Source organism: Gorilla gorilla, chromosome 2 (assembly GCF_029281585.2).
Source record: "Gorilla gorilla gorilla isolate KB3781 chromosome 2, NHGRI_mGorGor1-v2.1_pri, whole genome shotgun sequence".
Lineage (NCBI taxonomy): Eukaryota > Metazoa > Chordata > Mammalia > Primates > Hominidae > Gorilla > Gorilla gorilla.
In genome coordinates, this window is record NC_086017.1 from 61229898 (window position 1) to 61250087 (window position 20190).

Sequence of the window (20190 nt, forward strand, 5' to 3'; positions counted from 1 at the left end):
AGAAGGTGATTTTTTTGGCAGAGAGGGGAAGGTACAGGGAGCCTCAGCACCAAGAAGCGCATGCTGCATCTTGTAGAGAGCATGGGTGAGTGGGCCTGTTCTTGGGATGGCTCAGGCTCTCTAAGGAGGCTATTTGGTGAAATCCACCTGATGCTCATCAGATGCAGAATTCTTTCCTCCTTTCAGGCAACAGCTAAGTGTCTTGCCTGCAACTCAATCACTGGCACACCCCTCCTTCCTGCCGCCAGCTATCAACCATACCAGGAGACGGGGCAATTCTCAGAACTGAGCCTGTTTAGACAGTGGAGTTTTACCCTGTGTTCTGCTGCAAGCTCACGCCAGTTCCTGCGCAATGAGGAAGAAGAGGATGATGGATGTCACAGTCTTATCCCTGGACAGCTGAGGGGGCCCAGCCCCTCTGGCCACATCCTTTTCAAAGGACAGACTCTAGCTCCTTCCCTTCCGAAGCCTCTCAGCTCCCATTAGGCCCTGAAATTCCCATCTCTGTGTCTAGGCCAGGAAGAAACCAAACCTCAGCCACCTCAGGCTCAATGTAGCTACCACGGCCTTAGAACAAATCCAGTGACAGCACCTGGATTGTGAGCCGCTTCTCTGCTGCTAATAGCCCAAAGGGGAGAGTTGCCTGGCTCCCACAGAGAAAGGACATATTTCTTTTTGCTGGTATTTGTTCTCTAGGAGGAGCTGGCCAAAAGAATTCACATGTCCACTGCTGCTTCTGCAGAGTGGCACCCTCAGACCCCAAGGTCCAGCCATCATTCCTCTCTCCTCCTGAAAAGTCTGTCATCCCAACTGTGGCTGAGGGGACAGTATTCTGGCAGTGGACTCCTTCTTTAACACAGAAGGGCACTCTGTGCTTCCCTTTATCCTGGGCCCACTGCACCCTTGCCTGCATCCATGGCATGTGGGTGCTAGGAACTGGGGTTCTGTAGACGCCAAAGGGTACTCATCGGCTCCACAGCCCTCCCTCTTCCTGTTAGGAAGCAGTGGGTCCAGCTGGATCTGAGCTGCAGTTTTTTCCAACAGGTACCTGTCCTTGCTCCCTGCTTTTCCCACTGAGCCTGGGCAGTAGGAGAGCTGACTCTAGACTTTGGCAAGGAGCTCTATGTCCTGTGCACTCTCTATATTCTCTCATTCTCATCTCTACTCTTCTGTCCTGTTTTCTCTTCTCCTCCTGGCAGATCCCAGAGGCTGCAGGCGTTCACTCCTTGCTGCACATTCAGCTATCTCATCCTGAATACTCTTTAGACATAAACTCACTCTGTTGCCCTCCTCTTAAGCAGCTTCAATCCCTGGCCACTCTCCCCTGTGGGCCACAGTGCCTTGCATGGCCAGCGTTTTTAGTTCCAGGTGCTGGCATGCCCCACATGTGTGCTGGATACGTGGTGCACACTGGAGAAGCCACAAGCTGTACTTCTCCCAGAGGGTGGCTCAAGAAGTAACCTCCCTTCATGCCATCTGTTTCCACCCTTCAGCTGTGCCAGCAGCCCCCAGCAGCTGGAGTCTGGATAGCGGAGCCCAAGAGGCCCAGCCCTTCCTGTCTGCCCATATGGGGCGCATCCTGGCCCCCCCAGTGCCTCCCCGAAGCCTGCTGCATGGTAAGAAGACCTCCAGCGGGTCCCCCGATAGTCCCTGGTCTCAGACTCTGCTCAAGGGCCACAGCAACAGCCATCTAAGCTGAGAAGATGGGCCATTCTCTGGGCCGACTCAGCCAAAGCCAAAACACCCCCACCACAGGAAGGATCCTGCTGGGCTTTGGGGTCAGTGAGGTTTCCGAGTACAGCAGGTTAGCTCAGGAAGGCCATCCCAACCAGAAGGCTGAAGACAATGGAATTGACTGTGCCAGGCACACTTCTCACCAGACTGTCTCATCGCCTAGCAGTGGGCTAGAGCTGCCGCTGCCTGAGGCCTGTTCCACAGACTCTGAAGCACTCAACTTTTCTGACTTCCTGTGTGGAGTGAGTTTCTTTTACCCCAGCAGCCTGTGTTTTGGAGAAGGCCAGTGTAAAGAGAGGTTTATCCATAGCCCTCAATGCTGAGGGGTCCCCAGGGGACTCTTCCCATGCCTGCCCAGTTGGCCCAGCAAGATGGTGCTGGCATGAAGTCTGTGCAGGGCCCCCAGCTGAGGCTCTGGTTCTGTTCCCTTTGCAGGTCATTACTCCCTACACTTTGACGCCTTCCACCACCCTCTGGGTGATACCCCCCCAGCCCTCCCTGCCCGGACCCTGCGCAAGGTAATGTACTGAAGCGGCAGCCCCACCAGGCTGTGAGATGAGTCATCTCGTCTGCTCTAGAACCACCCTTGGGGTCTACAGGAGGAACTGGAGCCCTCCCCTTCACCTCTCTACCCAGCCTGGCAGAAGCTGGGGGTGGCCAGAGCCACACTTGAGCTGCAGGTGCACACTTGTGTCCTGCAGCAAATGTGATGGGGGCAGGGAGATCAGAGGGTCCTGGAGACAACAACACACAGTACCAAGAGTGTGTGGGCAGTGAGCACTGGGAAACCTGGGGGCTCTCAGCCAGCACCAAGGTATCAACACACTGTAGTTCGCTAGCTAAACAAATGTTCCTGTGGTGGATCAGAGAGCATTTCAAACTAGAATTCAGTAAAAGCAAGAACTTTATGAAAAACTCAGGAGAGTAAAATTTCCTACCTGTTAGCTTGTCTGCAAATTGGAAAAGACTGAGTCTATCACAGATTTTAGCAGCAGAATACATTCCTCTGGTCCACGGCCCACCAGGGTTCTTTCTGCCCCCCCTCGACAGGCCTGATGACCCAGCCTTTATGTCAGTATCCCAGAGCCACCGACGGCAGCCTGTGACCTGGGACCAGGGGGCACCAATGCCCAGCAGCCAGGGCAGGGCAATTTTTTGGCCACAGAAATGCAGATGATTCTGGAGTTCCACTGGCTTGGGGGTGGTGGGAGGAGCTGGGAGCTTGCTGCTGAAGAAACAAGAAACATGCTGTTGATGAGGGTTAAAGTTCATTCATAAGCAGGCTCTTGGTCTTCCTATGGCAGGCAAGTCAGCCTGTCTGGAGAGAGGGATTCTAACATGCCCACCCTTTCCTTCGCAGTCTCCTCTCCACCCTATCCCAGCCTCCCCCACAAGCCCCCAGTCAGGTCTGGACGGCAGCAACTCTACGCTGTCCGGCAGTGCCAGCAGCGGCGTGTCCTCCTTGAGTGAGAGTAACTTTGGGCACTCCTCGGAGGCCCCACCTCGCACTGACACCATGGACTCCATGCCAAGTCAGGCCTGGAATGCTGACGAAGATCTTGAGCCACCCTACCTCCCTGTCCACTACAGCCTCTCTGAGTCTGCCGTCCTGGACTCCATCAAGGCCCAGCCATGCCGAAGCCACTCAGCCCCAGGGTGCGTCATCCCTCAGGACCCCATGGACCCGCCTGCGCTGCCGCCCAAGCCCTACCACCCCCGCCTGCCGGCCCTGGAGCACGATGAGGGGGTGCTGCTGCGTGAAGAGACTGAGAGGCCTCGAGGCCTGCACCGCAAGGCTCCATTGCCTCCTGGGAGCGCTAAGGAGGAGCAGGCCCGCATGGCCTGGGAGCACGGCCGAGGGGAGCAGTGAGGGGCAACGAGGCGGCTGGGATGCCGCCCTCAGTAAGCAGCTTGCCAATCACTCCAGGTCTGAAAAGCAAGTCCCCCAGCCCCACCCCAGGGAGCCAGAGAGGCTTGCACTCAGGAGAGAACCACCCCCAAGTCTCCGTTCTACTGCCGTGAACTCATGTGTTGCCATGTACAGAGGCCACAGCAGCATGAAGGGTTGTGGCTTCCCTTTTTATTTTTTTACATTTCCATTTCTATGGGTTTTCCTTTCTTTCCTTTATGCAGTAGATGCTTTCTTCCTCCTGCAGTTCTGGACTATGTGGAGCTACATGGAGAAATTGCACAGACAGAATCACTTTGCCACACTGCAGGGCCCAGGAGTGGGAGCCCAGGCCCTCCCTCCAGGGTAGAGATGCACCGAATGGAAATTGCACTAAGGACCTCTTCCTTTGCTGTATGGACAGAAGAGTTCATGGTTGCATTCAGGGATTGCAAGGACCATATAGACATGTCACAGGTGGAAAAAGGGCCACAAGCTGTTTTGCACAAATGCCTGCCCACCTGCCCCTCTTCCATCCAGGAGTGTGCTACTGAGGGGCTGGCTGGACCAACCTGCTGGCTCAGGCATGTAACTGGCCTAACTGCATGCCCAGGGCACTGCCAGGGTTCAATGGGCCAGCCGTCTCCTACTCCACCTTGGATTTTTCTCTCCATCACATTATTTCTGACCATTTGCTCCCTTCCATTCTTGAAACACCTCATGCCCCACAGGAGCCCCAGTGGTGACTGGATCTGCAAGGGTTATCTCCCACCCTCTGGGGTTTGAGTGGAGGTATGGAGCCAGAGAGGCTATCCTAGCTACCTTCCTCCTAGGGGGAGCTGGTCCCCTTCCTATGTGGTAGAGAGACTGGTGTAAGAGTGTGGGGTGTGGCAGGCACCGGAAATCCTCAAAGCTTTCAGAAGCATCCAGAATGCCTACCATCAGCTCCTGAATCAGGGATTTTCAGCACTACCTCTGAGCCATGGGGTTGGCTGCCCAGCCAGGCTTCCAGGCCCTGAGGACATGTGGTCAGGTTCAGCAGGCTCCTGGGTAAAGAGGGTGGGAGGGGGCTTCTCCTTTTGGAAGCAGATAGCCATGCAGGTAGAATTGTCATCTCCCAAGTGGCCACATACAGCAACCCACTCCAGGCCGTGGGGACCACCACTCAGGGTTCGGGGCTGGCAGGAGGGTAGTTTCTCCAGTCTCCCCAGTCTGTTGGTGTCTTTATAGGAAACTATAAAGCAGAGCAGTGGTGTCTTCAGAGGAAACTCATTCAAGTCAGGGCACTGATTTTCCTCTCAGTTTATTATTTGGAGGGATAGGGTCAGGTGGGTATAGTAGTACTTTACCAGGGTGCTTTTAAGTTACTTTAAAAAAAAGCCTACAAAATTTTTTTTTCTTTTATTTGCTCGAGTTCACATTAATGATGGTCACAAGGCTGCCTTGTTGGGCAGGCGTGTTGCCCCCAGTTCCTCTTCTGCTGGCCTGTATGACCTCCACAGCCAGGCCCTGGGCCCGAGCCCCTTGTCCCTTCTCCACTGCCCCTCTTTCCAGACAGTAAAGGCCGTGGTCAGTGTGTTTTTCTCTTGTAAACAAACCCCAGCTTGTTTAATAGAAATGCTAATAACCTACTGGGAAAGATGGAGGTCTAAATTACCTCCAGGGTTTTTCTGGGGGTTTATCACCAGTGTGGGTCCCTTCTGATACCACCAGGTTCACTCCAGGCAGAGTGGGGCGGAAGGCTGCTGAGGATATGGGTCAGTTACAGCAGCCCTCACCTCAAAGGGCTGGCCTGCTTCTCAGCCTACATTCATTTGCAAGCTTCAATCTCTGGACCATCTGGTGTTCACAGGTGTTAGAGGGTTAGGGGTTAGGGGCTAGTTTTGGATTTGATTCATAGGTAGGAGGGCTTAGATTTTTAAGGCACTTCTGAAAGTCAATCCCTGGACAAGGCAGTCATCACATAAGAACAGCTACCTTCTCCACTTGGTGGCACAAGAGGTAGGGAGGGGAGTATGGGTTCATTTGGCTTCGCATTATGCAAGGTGAAACCGTTTGTTTTCCCTCTCCATTTTCCCTAACTAAATGAAAAGGACACATTCTGAAATCCCTTTTGTTGGAGAATAAGTCAGTCTGAGGGGAAATGGGAGGCCAGAGATGAGAACCCTTTGAAAAGATTGTAAAATACTGATTTTCATTCTTTCAAGCTTATTTGTAAATACCTATTTGAATGGTGTGTATTTGTACAGGAATTTGAGCAAAAAATGTATAGAGTGTGATGTCCAATTGGTATTCAGCACTATAAATGTGTTTTTAACCTCCCGCATTCTGTGCTTATTTAAAACAAGGAAACTTCTAACCATTTCTTTTGTGTATTCATGTTTAAAGAAAAAAAGTGATTTAAAAATGATCTTACCTGTACCAGAAAAGCAAAGTTAAAGGAAACAAAATTTGTACCATTGTCCCAAGAGGTATTTTACTGTATATATTGTGGTAGCATGTTCAAAATCCAACAAGTAATGTGAATTTTAGATGTAAATATCTGCCACTTGATTTTTTCCCCCTTTCCCCACTTCCTTGACTGCTGTGATGTGAATTAAAGATAAATACGTGATACTGATCCACTGAATTCACTGAATGGGAGCAGAGGATGTGCCCCTCTCCAACCCTTGTCGCCGGGCTCCAAGCCCTTTTTAGCCCCATAGACATGTCCTTTTTGCACTGAGTAGAGCCAACCGTTCCCGCATCCTGCCTTCAAGGCAGGCAGCCAGGAGGGCACTTGAAAGGAGGGCAGTCGAAAAGGAAACATCCTCCAGTGCTTCTCTGGTGATTCCCGGGACCCCACTCAGGAGGTCCCACGGCAGCGGGGGACCCCGAGGGCCTAGCCGGGGAGGCAGGAGGAGGCTGGCCAGCCACCAAGCCACGATTCAGAGCTTGTAAGGGCACCTCCCGAGCCCCTCACCTTCCCACTCTGAGGCGACCCCATGTCCTCGACCGATGATCTGGCCCGGGCGCTTCCCTCCACGGTCTAGACTGGCGGCCCAGCTTTGAGCTTGGCGCGCCTTGAGCCCTTCCTCCGGATGTCCCGCAGTCCGTCCACCCCGCACGTCTCCTATCAGCCTATGCACGGCGGGCTCCGGTCAGGTGGAGGATCAGCAGGTGGGCTTTCAAAGGTTGGGTCCGTTGCCCACGCGAATGAAAGAAGAAAAAAGAAACCTCTTTGAGCCTTGCCTGCGGCCGCCCGCCCTTCCTGCCTAACCTGTTGTCTTGGCTGACCCCAGAACTCCTGCACCACGAGTCGGAGTCCGGGCGAGGAGATCAGCAGGGGTTTTCGAGGGAGCCTGGGGCCCAGGGCAGGGGTACGCGGGTCAACTCAACAGATGTGAGGCGTGGCCGAACCCCATTCAGCTAGCAGTACCCAGCCTCAGCCACAGTCGCTGCCCTTACCCAAGATGGCGGCCCACACCGCTTCCGTCGCTGCTGTAGTCGCTTCCTGCGGCCGGCCCGGGTTCAATCAGCGGCCGACAACTGTCTAGGGCTCAGACACCACCAGCCAATGAGGGAGGGCAGCGTGGAGCCGCCCGTCTGGGCTCGCGGCTCCTGGACTAATGGGGAAGTGGCGTGTGGGAGGGCGCCGGGGGGCCCCCCGCCAATGGGGAGCTACGGCGCGCGGCCGGGACTTGGAGGCGGTGGGGTGCGGCGCGGCGGGTGCGGTTCAGTCGGTCGGCGGCGGCAGCGGAGGAGGAGGAGGAGGATGAGGAGGATGTGGGCCACGCAGGGGCTGGCAGTGGCGCTGGCTCTGAGCGTGCTGCCGGGCAGCCGGGCGCTGCGGCCGGGCGACTGCGAAGGTGCGGGATAGGGGGCCTGGGGCCGTGCTCCGTGACCGTTCTGGCGGCGGCGGCGCTGAACCCCACAACATCACCAGACGGCCGGGGCCAAGAGGGCGAGGGCGGGGGCGAGGGCGGGGGCGGGGGCGACAGCAGGTCCCCGCGGAGCCTGCATGAGGAGGTTCCGGCGTCCGCCCTAGTAAATCTTTCTTGGGCCTAGAAAACATTGGTCCGACGAAGAAAAGTTGAGATTAGATCCCGTTGAAAACTTGGCCTGAAATCTCCATCACTCCTGAGTTATTTTCCCTACCACCATCTAGAGGTTACCGCTCCCCGTTCGGCGTCGGGAGCTCCAGGGCTGGCCGTGGGTGGTGCGCCCTGTCTGTTGGGATCACGAAGCTGCACCTCTGGGTCCGCTGTTGTATTTGGAAATTAGCAGCAGCATTTTGATCATTTTTCTCTTCACCTTCCAGTCTCTCCATTTATGAGGTCACAGTGAGTCCCGTCTCAAGGACACGTGTTCACCATGGGCTTAAACTTGATGAAAGGAGCAGGGAGAAGTCTTTTATAGGTCATTGGGTGATGCTTGGTCCTTTGATGCCCTGGGTGTACCAGGGGACCCCCGCCACCTGGAACCGGGTTCTGTCTACCTTTAGACACCTGAGAAAAATCGGTGATGGAAAAGCTCACCTCTAATGATTCATCTCCGTGTCTCCTATTAAAATTGCTGGCGGAGTTCTTTTCTGGTGGATTGGAACAGCTTGGTGATTGCTGAGCATCTCCCGTCCCTCTCTTTTCCAGTTTGTATTTCTTATCTGGGAAGATTTTACCAGGACCTCAAAGACAGAGATGTCACGTTTTCACCAGCCACTATTGAAAACGAACTTATAAAGTTCTGCCGGGAAGCAAGAGGCAAAGAGAATCGGTTGGTAAGTAGCTGGTGATCCTCCCTAACTGGCCCTGGTTCATGTTAACCCTCGGCTTCACCAGCCGTTTGATAAAAGGCCTTGCCCACCTCTCTGTTCAGGAAGCCAGCTACTCTCTCCATAAACTAATGTGAGACTGAAGTGCTTCTATGTCCTTCCCAAAGCGGCATGTGTTCTGCAACTGTGATTTTTTTTTTATCCTGTTAGTCTTTATTAAGCACCTACTATGTGCTGGGCACTGGGAATATCAGGGGAAAGAAGTGACAGTCGGACACACAAATAATGCAATGTCTGGGTGTCATGAAGAAAATGGACCAGCAGGTGCTGATTTAGAGTGGCCAAGAAGTCTCTCTGAGGAAGGGTTATCATTGAAGTGGGGTAAGACCATCCCATACAGGGAACAGCAGTGTGAGTGCCCAGAGGCCTGAAAGAGTTTGGCATGTATGTGGACAGGAGAAGGTGACAGGGTGCCTACAGGATAGGCAAGGGCCGAATCCAAGACAAAAGCCCTAGTGAAGCAATGGGTTTTCTAACTTGAATTTCCCTGACAGTCTCTGGCTTTTCTCTCTGTTAAAGGTTTGAACCCTGGTGACACTTAAATTCATTTGGTGGCTGTCAGCTTGGACTGAGCATGTGTTAAGAGTCCAGGGTTTACACTGGCTGAATCTGACTACCAGTACAGGCAGGGCACCAAAAAATGCCGCTGTGGGCCAGGTGCGGTGGCTCATGTCTGTCTTCCTAGCACTTTGGGAGGCCAAGGTGGGAGGATTGCTTGAACTTAGGAGTTTGAGATCAGCCTGGGCAAAGTGGTGAAATCCTGTCTGCACAAAAAAATTTTTAGGCTAGGCGCGGTGGCTCACACCTGTAATCTCAGCACTTTGGGAGACCGAGGTGGGTGGATCACCTGAGGTCAGGAGTTCAAGACCAGCCTGGCCAACATGGCAAAACTCTATCTCTACTAAAAAATACAAAAATTAGCCAGGCATGGTGACAGGTGCCTGTAATCCCAGCTGCTCAGGAGGCTGAGGCAGGGAGAATTGCTTGAACCTGGGAGGCAGAGGTTGCAGTGAGCCGAGCCGAGATTGTGCCACTGCACTCCAGCCTGGGTGACAGAGCAAAACTTTATCTCAAAAAAAAAAATAAATTGTTTTAATTAGCTGGGTGTGGTGGCCCACACCGGTAGACCCAGCTACCAGGGTGGCTGAGAGGGGAGGATCACCACCCAACAGATTGAAGCTGCAGGGAGCCGTGATCATGCCACTGCATTCCATCCTGGGTGACAGGGAGCCCTATCTCAAAACACAAGTAAGGCTCTACAGAGAGATGATGTTTCAAGGTGTCAGTATGTTTGGAGGAGATGGCTCTCAAGCACCTCCTGAAGGCCATTGTCCTTTCTTGCTCCAGTGCTACTATATCGGGGCCACAGATGATGCAGCCACCAAAATCATCAATGAGGTATCAAAGCCTCTGGCCCACCACATCCCTGTGGAGAAGATCTGTGAGAAGCTTAAGAAGAAGGACAGCCAGATATGTGAGCTAAAGTATGGTGAGTATGCCTAGTCCTTTCTTAATGAATGCTGTGCACCTTCTGGGTTTGTTTCCCATCTGGGAGAGGAAAATGATGAGCTAGAGTCATGAGTGGGTTGTATTGTATGACAGATGGTGTAAATGCTGGAGGGCTCTTGCATGGAAGTGGGTGGAGGTCAGAATAGGCCTTATTGAAGAAGTGATATTTCAGCAAACTTTGAAGGAGGTGAGGATTAGCCAAGAGGCCAGCTAATGGAAGAGGATACAGGCAGGATAAAGGTGTCCAGTGGCATGGCAAGTCAGAGAGCATTGCAGGCTGGTGAGGGCTTTTAATCTGTGTGAAGTTAGGAGCATTAGGAGTTTTTGAGCAGAGAAGGGACATGGTACGACTTGGGTTTAACAGGCTGGTTCTGGCTGCAAGCTCTGAAGCCCCAGTGATTTTTACTACTCTGAAAAGAAACACTGTGTCCAAGCATGCAAGCCCAAGAGTTAGGAACTACAGCATCTCTCTTGCTGACTGGGTCTCTGGTGTATATAGTCCCAGTCTTCAGAAACAGTCAGGGCCTCTTCTGAAAAACTTGAATGGCCAAGGACCTGTGTTCACCTACTTGTGTCTTCCTGGTACAGGTCCAGTTGGCTCCAGGTCACTGTGGTCATGGAGAGTAAGTTCCTAACTCAAGGGCCTGAGCAGGGCTGCTCTTTGTCACCAGCCTGGAGCTGTTAGTATGTGGTGACTGTGTCAGAGGCACTTGGAAGATAGGAACCACGTTTCTCCTATAAGGACAGTGTGGCCTCTGTCCCTATCCTTGTTCACGCTGCATATCTGTAGTAGACACAATATGTGGCCAGCCTTCCTGGTGAAGAGGCTAGTTCCCTCTTGTGGGGGCAGTAGGCACTAACATGCCTGTAAATGTGTCTGGAAATGTCTCTTCCTCTGAAACCAGTAGGGCTGGTTTGGCCGTTCAGGGAGTGACATACTCTGGGACTACTGGGGGACTGCAGGTGCTCCACCCAGCCAGTGACTCTTCCTGCTCTCTCCTCCAGACAAGCAGATCGACCTGAGCACAGTGGACCTGAAGAAGCTCCGAGTTAAAGAGCTGAAGAAGATTCTGGATGACTGGGGGGAGACATGCAAAGGCTGTGCAGAAAAGTCTGACTACATCCGGAAGATAAATGAACTGATGCCTAAATATGCCCCCAAGGCAGCCAGTGCACGGACCGATTTGTAGTCTGCTCAATCTCTGTTGCACCTGAGGGGGAAAAAACAGTTCAACTGCTTACTCCCAAAACAGCCTTTTTGTAATTTATTTTTTAAGTGGGCTCCTGACAATACTGTATCAGATGTGAAGCCTGGAGCTTTCCTGATGATGCTGGCCCTACAGTACCCCCATGAGGGGATTCCCTTCCTTCTGTTGCTGGTGTACTCTAGGACTTCAAAGTGTGTCTGGGATTTTTTTATTAAAGAAAAAAAATTTCTAGCTGTCCTTGCAGAATTATAGTGAATACCAAAATGGGGTTTTGCCCCAGGAGGCTCCTACCACTTTCTGCTTTCCAGTTGCAGAGTTTGGGGGGTTATTCATTCCCATTTATCTCTCAACCCACCAGTGCTTACAATACCAGAGCAGGACATAGGGGCTGGGGCCAGCTGATGTGTGTGGGTGTGTGCCACTAGAGGGCAGCAGGAACTCAGCAGAAAGGAGGTGGGGGGGGGGGGGCGGGGGGTGCTGCGCTTGATACCCTGCCCGTTGATACAGTATCTGTCTTACCCACCCAAGCGAGCTGGAGGCCACAGCTCTAGGAGGAGTGAGTCTGGGATACATTGGAGGGCCTTATATTGTGGCTCAGTACAAGCAAGACAGGGTGTGTGGAGTGTGGTTTTCCACAAGGATATCTTCAATCAGTGCACGTCAGCACTGACATCTCTATAAAGATGCTGTTGGCCTGGCCACCTACTTGCTCTTTTGTCCATTCCAAGCCTCTGATGTCTGTTCCAGTTTTTGCAAGTCTGGCAGGAGTCAGCTTATACAAAGAGGGAGTGGGAAGCAGCCTTTTGCCTTTGTTTACCCTAGATTAGTCTAACAGTTGAGGTCCAGGGTTTTGCTGGAGTCTGCTTCTTAAGCCACTCTCTGTGGCATTGGTGCTTAGGAAACCCAGTTGTTAGTGTGAGCTGTGGCTCAATGAAGACACCTGTAGAAACCACCTGAAAGGACGGACTAAGAACCAGTGCTTTCCAAGTAATTGCTCTTGCCTCAGATCACTTCACTTGTGTCTCCTAAGCTCAGTTTGCCTGTAGGAGGCCTTGCTGCTGTGGAACCCATTGCTTTCTTCCAAGACCTTTCCCCCTGCACCTGCCTGAGCTACTCCAGGAGCTGCTTTCTCATTGTGCGAAGAGGGCATGACTTGGTCTGCTCTTCCCCATCGCAAGGATTCTGTGCCGGAAATTGGGTCAGGTTCTACCATGGCTCCAGCAACTGTCCTTGGAGAATGAAAGCTTCCTCAATGGGCTTGAGCACCTGGGCACCCTTTCCCTCACCTCACCTGGGGAGAAGAGGTCGTCCTGAAGGTGATGAACAGGAGGGTACTGGCCAGCGAGGGGTCAGCGTGGCAAGCTGTGATAACTGCTGGCACTATCTGTGCATATGGCCTCTTCATCCTTGGCTCTTACGGCCCTACCTTTCCAGCCTGCTGTCTGCCCAGATGCCCACAGAAGAGGGTGGGACCCAAGAGTGGCGTTAAAGAGTGTATTCCAACTCCATCAACTGCAACTGCAGGCTTGTCTCTGCTTTCGGTTATTACCTGCGTGACAGCAATTGTCCTCACGGCCTTTTCGGGGACTGCTGCAGGTGAACCTGCAGGTGGAGAATGCGCAGAATGTGGGCCTTGGGTCCTGGACAGGGTCTAAGGCTAGGCATGCATTAGTCCTTGGCGCCGTCAACGCCGGATCCCAGGCAGGAGATGCCAACGAGGGTAATGTGGGGTTTGCTCAAGCCTAGTCCTAGGACTGAGGGGATACTACATAAAGAGACCACTGACTGGGTCAATGCCACAGATCCCAACGCCCATGGAAGCTGCCACTCCTGCTCCAATCAGCGCGGGCTCCAGTGACTGCAAGAGGAGATAGCTGAACCCAGAGCGGCAAAGCACGCCTGGGAGCACAAAGCGTTAGGTCGTCCCGCCGGCCTCAGGGTTCACTACACTCCGCGTAGCCTCAAGCATCGGCCATGCGGGCCGCGCGGTGGCGCCAGAGCGCGCGGCCCAGGCCCACTCACCCGGCACTCACAGGGTCACATGGCACTGGGTGACGCAGCGCGATGGCGCAGGCCCGGCGCGGGTCTTGCTCCGCCCGCCGCAGAGTCACGTGGCAGGCCGGCGCACCTTGATAACGCAATGCCCGGCCCCTCGGCGCCGCTCCCGCCCCGCCCCGCCGCCACCGCCGTGCCGAGTCCTTTTGTCCAAGATGGCGGCGCCGGGGGCGCTGCCTCCTCGGCCGCCGCCTCCGCCGCCGCCGCTGTGAGAAACCTACGGGCCGCCCGCCCGCCGCGCCAGCGCCATGAAGCGGCAGAGCGAGCGAGACTCTAGCCCGAGCGGGCGCGGCTCGTCATCGTCGGCCAAGCGTCCGCGGGAGCGCGAACGGGAGGCGGAGGCGGGCGGGCGGCGGGCGGCGCACAAGGCCTCTGGCGGCGCCAAGCACCCGGTTCCAGCGCGGGCCCGCGACAAACCCCGCGGCAGCGGAAGCGGTGGGGGCGGGCATCGCGACGGCCGCGGCACCGGGGACGCGAATCACCGCGCGAGTAGCGGGCGCTCCTCGGGCTCCGGCGCTGGCGGCGGGGGACGCGGCGGCAAGGCCTCGGGGGACCCAGGCGCCTCCGGCATGTCGCCCCGCGCGTCTCCTCTGCCGCCGCCTCCGCCACCGCCTGGGGCCGAGCCCGCGTGTCCCGGCTCATCCGCGGCCGCGCCTGAGTACAAGACGTTGCTCATCAGCAGCTTGAGCCCCGCGCTGCCCGCCGAGCACCTCGAGGACCGGCTCTTCCACCAGTTCAAGCGCTTCGGCGAGATCAGCCTCCGCCTGTCGCACACGCCTGAGCTGGGCCGTGTGGCCTACGTGAATTTCCGGCACCCACAGGACGCGCGCGAGGCCCGCCAGCACGCCCTGGCCCGGCAGCTGCTGCTCTACGACCGCCCGCTCAAGGTAGAGCCCGTGTACCTGCGCGGCGGCGGCGGGAGCAGTCGGCGAAGTAGCAGCAGCAGCGCCGCCGCTTCCACGCCTCCCCCAGGGCCGCCCGCCCCCGCCGACCCGCTCGGCTACCTCCCGCTACACGGAGGCTACCAGTACAAGCAGCGCTCGCTGTCCCCCGTCGCTGCCCCGCCCCTGCGGGAGCCCCGTGCCCGTCACGCCGCCGCAGCCTTCGCCCTGGATGCCGCTGCTGCCGCCGCCGTGGGACTGTCCCGGGAGCGGGCCCTGGACTACTACGGGCTGTACGACGATCGTGGGCGCCCCTATGGCTACCCAGCTGTGTGCGAGGAGGACCTGATGCCCGAGGACGACCAGCGGGCCACGCGCAACCTCTTCATTGGTAACCTGGACCACAGCGTATCTGAGGTGGAGCTGCGAAGGGCCTTCGAGAAATATGGCATCATCGAGGAGGTGGTCATCAAGAGGCCTGCCCGTGGCCAGGGCGGTGCCTATGCCTTCCTCAAGTTCCAGAACCTGGACATGGCCCATAGGGCTAAGGTGGCCATGTCGGGCCGAGTGATTGGTCGCAACCCCATTAAGATAGGCTATGGCAAGGCCAACCCCACCACTCGTCTCTGGGTGGGTGGCCTGGGACCTAACACGTCACTGGCGGCTCTGGCCCGAGAGTTTGACCGCTTTGGGAGCATTCGGACCATTGATCACGTCAAAGGAGATAGCTTTGCCTATATTCAGTACGAGAGCTTGGACGCAGCCCAGGCCGCCTGTGCTAAAATGAGGGGTTTTCCCTTGGGTGGACCAGACCGCAGGCTCCGCGTGGATTTTGCCAAAGCAGAGGAGACTCGGTACCCCCAGCAGTACCAGCCCTCGCCACTCCCTGTGCATTATGAGCTGCTCACAGATGGATACACCCGGCACCGCAACCTGGACGCCGACCTGGTGCGGGACAGGACGCCCCCACACCTTCTGTACTCAGACCGAGACCGGACTTTTTTGGAAGGGGACTGGACCAGCCCCAGTAAAAGCTCTGACCGCCGAAACAGCCTTGAGGGCTACAGTCGCTCAGTGCGCAGCCGGAGTGGTGAGCGTTGGGGGGCAGATGGAGACCGTGGTTTGCCCAAGCCCTGGGAAGAGAGGCGGAAACGGAGAAGCCTTTCCAGTGACCGTGGGAGGACAACCCATTCCCCATATGAGGAACGGAGTAGGACCAAGGGCAGTGGGCAGCAGTCAGAGCGGGGCTCCGACCGCACCCCTGAGCGCAGCCGCAAGGAGAACCACTCCAGTGAAGGGACCAAGGAGTCCAGCAGCAACTCCCTCAGCAACAGCAGACATGGGGCTGAGGAACGGGGCCACCACCACCACCACCACGAGGCTGCAGACTCTTCCCACGGGAAGAAGTCAAGAGACAGCGAGCGCAATCACCGGACCACAGAGGCCGAGCCCAAGCCTCTGGAAGAGCCAAAACATGAGACCAAAAAGCTGAAGAATCTTTCAGAGTACGCTCAGACACTACAGCTGGGTTGGAATGGGCTTCTGGTGTTGAAAAACAGCTGCTTCCCCACGTCTATGCATATCCTAGAGGGGGACCAGGGGGTGATCAGCAGTCTCCTCAAAGACCACACTTCTGGGAGCAAGCTGACCCAGCTGAAGATTGCCCAGCGCCTTCGACTGGACCAGCCCAAGCTTGACGAGGTCACACGACGCATCAAGCAGGGGAGCCCCAACGGCTATGCGGTCCTCTTAGCCACCCAGGCAACCCCCAGTGGGCTTGGCACTGAGGGGATGCCCACAGTGGAGCCCGGTCTGCAGAGGCGGCTTCTCAGGAACCTGGTCTCCTACTTGAAACAGAAGCAGGCCGCAGGGGTGATCAGCTTGCCAGTGGGGGGGTCCAAGGGCAGAGACGGCACAGGCATGCTCTACGCCTTCCCACCCTGCGACTTTTCCCAGCAGTACCTCCAGTCAGCACTAAGGACATTGGGCAAGCTAGAAGAAGAACACATGGTGATAGTCATCGTCAGAGACACTGCCTAGCCCAAGCCTGTCTTTCCCAGCGTCATGTTTGTGTCACAAAAGCAGTTATTTTAAAATCTGATCCCCTCTCTACCCTACCACTTTGGTTTGAATTATCTCCTGGGTTATTTTGGTTCATTTGGGTGGGGATCAAAGTCCTGTCCACCACCAAAACTAAGTTCTTAGATTTTGGGGGATTTTTTTTTTTAAACGATGAGAAGGGAATCCGGTTATGTTGATTTCTAGTGTACAAGATACTGTCTGCTGTGGTTCTGTATTTTTTTATTTTTTGACCAACTGTATGGAAAGTTGTCAGTAAAACCTTTGACAGAGGATGGATTTTTAAACCTGTTCAGAGTCCTGGTTTAATCACTCAAGCTAAGAATCGAAGACATCCCGAGTGCATGTACACGAATGCCCTACGTCATCATCTTTCCAGCACCACTGCTGCACGGGTCACTCTCAGCCTCTCAATTCTTCAGGCTCAGTCTGGACTCTACTCACACTCATTTTTATTTTGGCTGACAGCAGGCAAGCTTCAGTTTGGGCTCTGGACGCTGCCACACAAGCCTGAGTAGAGTCCATGCAAAGGAAGGGATGGGGTGAGCGCAAGGCCTGTGGTCAGCAGCTACTGATGGTTTTTTCTGCCTTAAACCGTGTGTGTCCATCATCATCAGTTTGCGCTATGGCTGGCTGTTTGGGACAGAGTGCCCACTCAGCATGTTTGGCAGCAGGTAGCCTTCAGCAGCTGTGTAGTCTTGTACAAGGAGAAGCTGTGCACTGTTGATGCCGGGGGGGCGGGTCTCGGGGCCCCTGATCTGTCCAGGCGCCTGGTTCGGCCTACTTTCTAGCCTCACTCGGCCCAGGGATATCCAGTGTTGTTGGGAGACAGTTGCCTCAGGTTCCCAGGGGCCCGGGAGTCCAAATACTGGAATGGAGGGTTGGAGGCAGCATTCCTTGGATTTACTCATGAACTTTGCCTAGTTGTTTGTTGTTTGTGATTTTTGGCTTTCTCTGGTCGTTCAGGGCTGATGGGTAATAGAGCAGGCCCGTGCCCAGTCATACCTAGAGCTTTGGGGGATACTGAACCTCTAGACTGAAGTACTTACAGGGGAGCACAGTGGACCAGGGGATGCCCTTGATAATGACGGTTTCCTAGGTGCAAGATCAGAGCATGTGCCTACACCTTGTGCCCTGATGCCAAGGTGGAGACCATTGGGAAATAAAAGATATTTTTCTGGGGGGAAATCAAGTCACTGAGGTGTGTGTTTGTTAGGCAGTGCTAGAGCTTGAAGCCACTCAAGCCAGTTGGGGAGGAAAGGGATGCGGAGGTACCCTCTAGTTGGGAAGAAGGGTGAGATTCTGTCTTCCCTGTCTCAAGTAAGTAAGGTACTGCGGACAGTGCGGGCCAGGGAGGAAAACCAGAGCACACAGTTGTCACCATGGAACACCCCAAATGCCATTCATCAGCGTGTCTGGTACCTTGGATGTTCAAACAGGGAACACTGTCAGGGCTGAGGAGAACAGAAGCTCTGGTAAGCGAATGAGCCCCTAGATAACCAGGAACTCCAGGTTCTACTGGCCGTGGCATCCTCTCTCCAGGTCTGCTCCCTTACCGGAGCTAGGATGAGGTAGCATGAGTGACACCTGAGATTAGAGGCTGGGGCTCAGTGCAGGCTGTGGAGAGGCCATGCTGGTCCACAGGAACACTTGGCAGTGCTCTCGTAGACCCCTCAGTGATGTGGAATGGACAGGTGCCTCGCAAGAGAGCAAGCACGTTCGTAACAAAACAGCAACACAAAGACATGTTAAGCATGTTTATTTATTTGCCTATTTGTTTTTACTTCAGCTGTGGTCACAGCTGCCAGGTACCTAAGCAAGTCAGTTGGGTACAGCAGGACACGCCACCATTCCAGGGTAGCTGGTACCACCAGAAACAGGAGTGGGTCTTGTCCTGTTGAAGGCACACTGCAGTGGTTTTCCTGCAGCTCTCCAACAAACGCCTGAGTCACAGGCCAGAGCTGCCTTGGTATGTTAAGTCCAAAACTTCTTCTCTGGGCTACCTATCTTCCTTCATGAAGCAGGTGCTCAGGACCCGGAAGAATCACCTACCTCCCAGCTTTGTGAGACAACCAAGTAAAAGGAAACATGCTAGAAAACGTGCCTGGAGAAGACACTTCAACCTTTGCCTTATCCAACCCCTCTTCAGAGAAAGGTGTCCCATGGCCCCAAAAAGAACTGCCAAGTTTTGGTGAGGAGTAACACCCTGGCATGACATTCCTTCTCTTTCCTGGCCCTCAACCACTTCCTTCCTTTGGCTCTTAAGACCTAGCAGGTTCTGTGAACTCTCAGGCCTTGGCCAGCACTAGTTAGGGGAGGTCAGGTGGTCAATGTCCTGGTGATTTTATGAGACTGCCCCACTGAGAAAATTCCTCTTACTTCAGGCATCCAGTGCCCCCACCCGGGGTTCAGGCCCTGTCTAAGGTGTTGCTTAAAGACAAAAAGGCAACATGTGCCTCACTGGTGGTGTGCCACTGTTCTCATGCTGCCTCCTAAGTGACTCCAATTTTCAGCCCTGGTAGAGTAAGGAAGACAGCTGATGCTTCCTTAGCCCCTTAGCACATGTTCCTAAGGGTGTGTTGTCAAGCCAACCTGAATTCTGCCTCCCTGTTATAGTCCCTGTCTCCCCCATAGAGACCTGTGGGTGCTCCCAGCAGAGTTGAGACTGGCTCCGTTGAGTTAATGACTAGAATATAGTGCTTTCACTACTTCTTGATTGTTAACCTGTTTTCTTCTGATGCCATCAGTACCAGCAGTCAGACTATTCCACTGGTTAAGTGTTTACTACCATTAAAGCAAGGCATGAAGCGAAGAGCTGAGTGAGTCCTCTGCTCTCCAGAGGACCAAGAAATACCTGTGTGGCACAGACCCACTTCAGTGTGTACAGCAAATTCTATAGTGCTTCTGAGCCCAGCAGGGCTTTACCTGCCCCTGGAGAGTTTTAGCCGTCTTGTGTTTCTTGTTTACTTCACAACCAAATTTGTCCCCTCTTCTCTCTGTTAAGGGAGAGAAGTCACTTTAGCTGGATAATACCTATGTAACAAACTGAGCAGCTGTTATTTGGGCAAAATCAAAGGAAGAAAGAGACTATGGTCTTCTATTTATTGTGGGAAGGAAAACAGGGTGGGGCGGGTGAGTGAAAAGGTGGAAATCCCTGGTACCTTGCCTGGTGGTTACACAGTTTAACCATAGGCCAATTTTAGGGGCCTCTGAAGTATCTTTCTACAAACGCAGACCAAGCTCCACTACCCCTAACCTGCCAGGATGCTCAAGTCCACTGTCACAATCCCTTTCAGAAAACATTAGTGGCCGCTGCCCCAGCTACATAGATGGCCGAAATGCTTTCACTCCTTAGCTTTGCCAACTCCATCCTCCAAAACTTCCCAGAATACCTCCCTTTCCAGTTCTAACAAATCTGTACTTGGGAGCAGCCTGCTGGATCCAGAACATGACAACAGAGAGCTGCGTCCACAGGGAACAAAGCCCTGACCTCTCTCTCCACATTACCCTTACAAAAACAGGCCCTCCCCATGAGAGAGCTACAGGGCAGGGGCAGACACTGTGAGTATAAGCTACTTTCCTCCCTGGAGTGCCCTATGTGGGCAGAACATGCTCTCCCTGCCTCTCCTGGAAGGTGTCTTCTCTATGGCCTGGCTAGAGCTGCAAAAAAGGGACACACCCCACTTGGGTAAAAGAAAATAGGGAAAGGCCATAAACAAAGACAGACTTGTAGTTTATTTTGTATTTTTTTAAAATAAATACACTTTACATTAAAGAAAAAGGCCTTTGATTTGTAATTTCCACAATGAGGAGAAAAGGAAGAAAAAAAGATTTTTGAAAAACTGAATCACAAAGAAAAATAGAGGGAGTGAACTTATATCCTAAGTTCCCTCAACTCCACAAAACCAATATCCACAATGACCATGCTGCCCCCAAACCATGAAGGTGAGTGAATTTAGGCATTTACCCAGCAGAGAGAGTGCCTTCCTCCCCACCTCTGGCACGAAGGAAAACAAATTAACCTGA

The 20190-nt window shown here is 54.2% G+C and overlaps 4 protein-coding genes across 19 annotated transcripts in view; 3 read left to right on the forward strand and 1 right to left on the reverse strand.

Annotated features, from left to right (window-relative positions):
- Positions 1–6242, forward strand: part of DOCK3 (dedicator of cytokinesis 3) — a 699272-nt gene extending 693030 nt beyond the window's left edge. For 5 of the 6 annotated variants that reach the window (XM_031009748.3, XM_031009749.3, XM_031009751.3 and 2 more), the window contains 3 exons: positions 1494–1616; positions 2170–2252; positions 3095–6242. In XM_031009748.3, coding sequence (XP_030865608.3) covers positions 1494–1616; positions 2170–2252; positions 3095–3604 — 716 coding nt within the window. In that variant the 3' untranslated portion in view covers positions 3605–6242. The remainder of the gene's footprint in view (positions 1–1493; positions 1617–2169; positions 2253–3094) is intronic. The other variant, XM_031009752.3, reaches the window with a different exon arrangement.
- A 1021-nt stretch (positions 6243–7263) lies between these two features.
- On the forward strand, positions 7264–11386 carry MANF (mesencephalic astrocyte derived neurotrophic factor). The gene is made up of 4 exons (XM_004034225.4): positions 7264–7470; positions 8251–8378; positions 9780–9921; positions 10947–11386. The coding sequence occupies exons 1-4, from the start codon at positions 7275–7277 to the stop codon at positions 11129–11131; spliced, it is 651 nt and encodes a 216-aa protein (XP_004034273.4). The 5' UTR covers positions 7264–7274; the 3' UTR covers positions 11132–11386.
- Positions 11387–13271: 1885 nt separating this feature from the next.
- Positions 13272–19945, forward strand: RBM15B (RNA binding motif protein 15B). Its single transcript, XM_031009757.3, has one exon. The coding sequence runs from the start codon at positions 13453–13455 to the stop codon at positions 16123–16125; it is 2673 nt and encodes an 890-aa protein (XP_030865617.1). The 5' UTR covers positions 13272–13452; the 3' UTR covers positions 16126–19945.
- DCAF1 (DDB1 and CUL4 associated factor 1) overlaps positions 17907–20190 on the reverse strand; it is a 111295-nt gene continuing 109011 nt past the window's right edge. For 8 of the 11 annotated variants that reach the window (XM_063703832.1, XM_063703835.1, XM_055382522.2 and 5 more), the window contains one exon: positions 17907–19160. The gene's annotated coding sequence lies outside the window, so the exon portion shown is untranslated. The remainder of the gene's footprint in view (positions 19161–20190) is intronic. The other 3 variants (XM_063703831.1, XM_063703828.1, XM_063703833.1) reach the window with 1 other exon arrangement.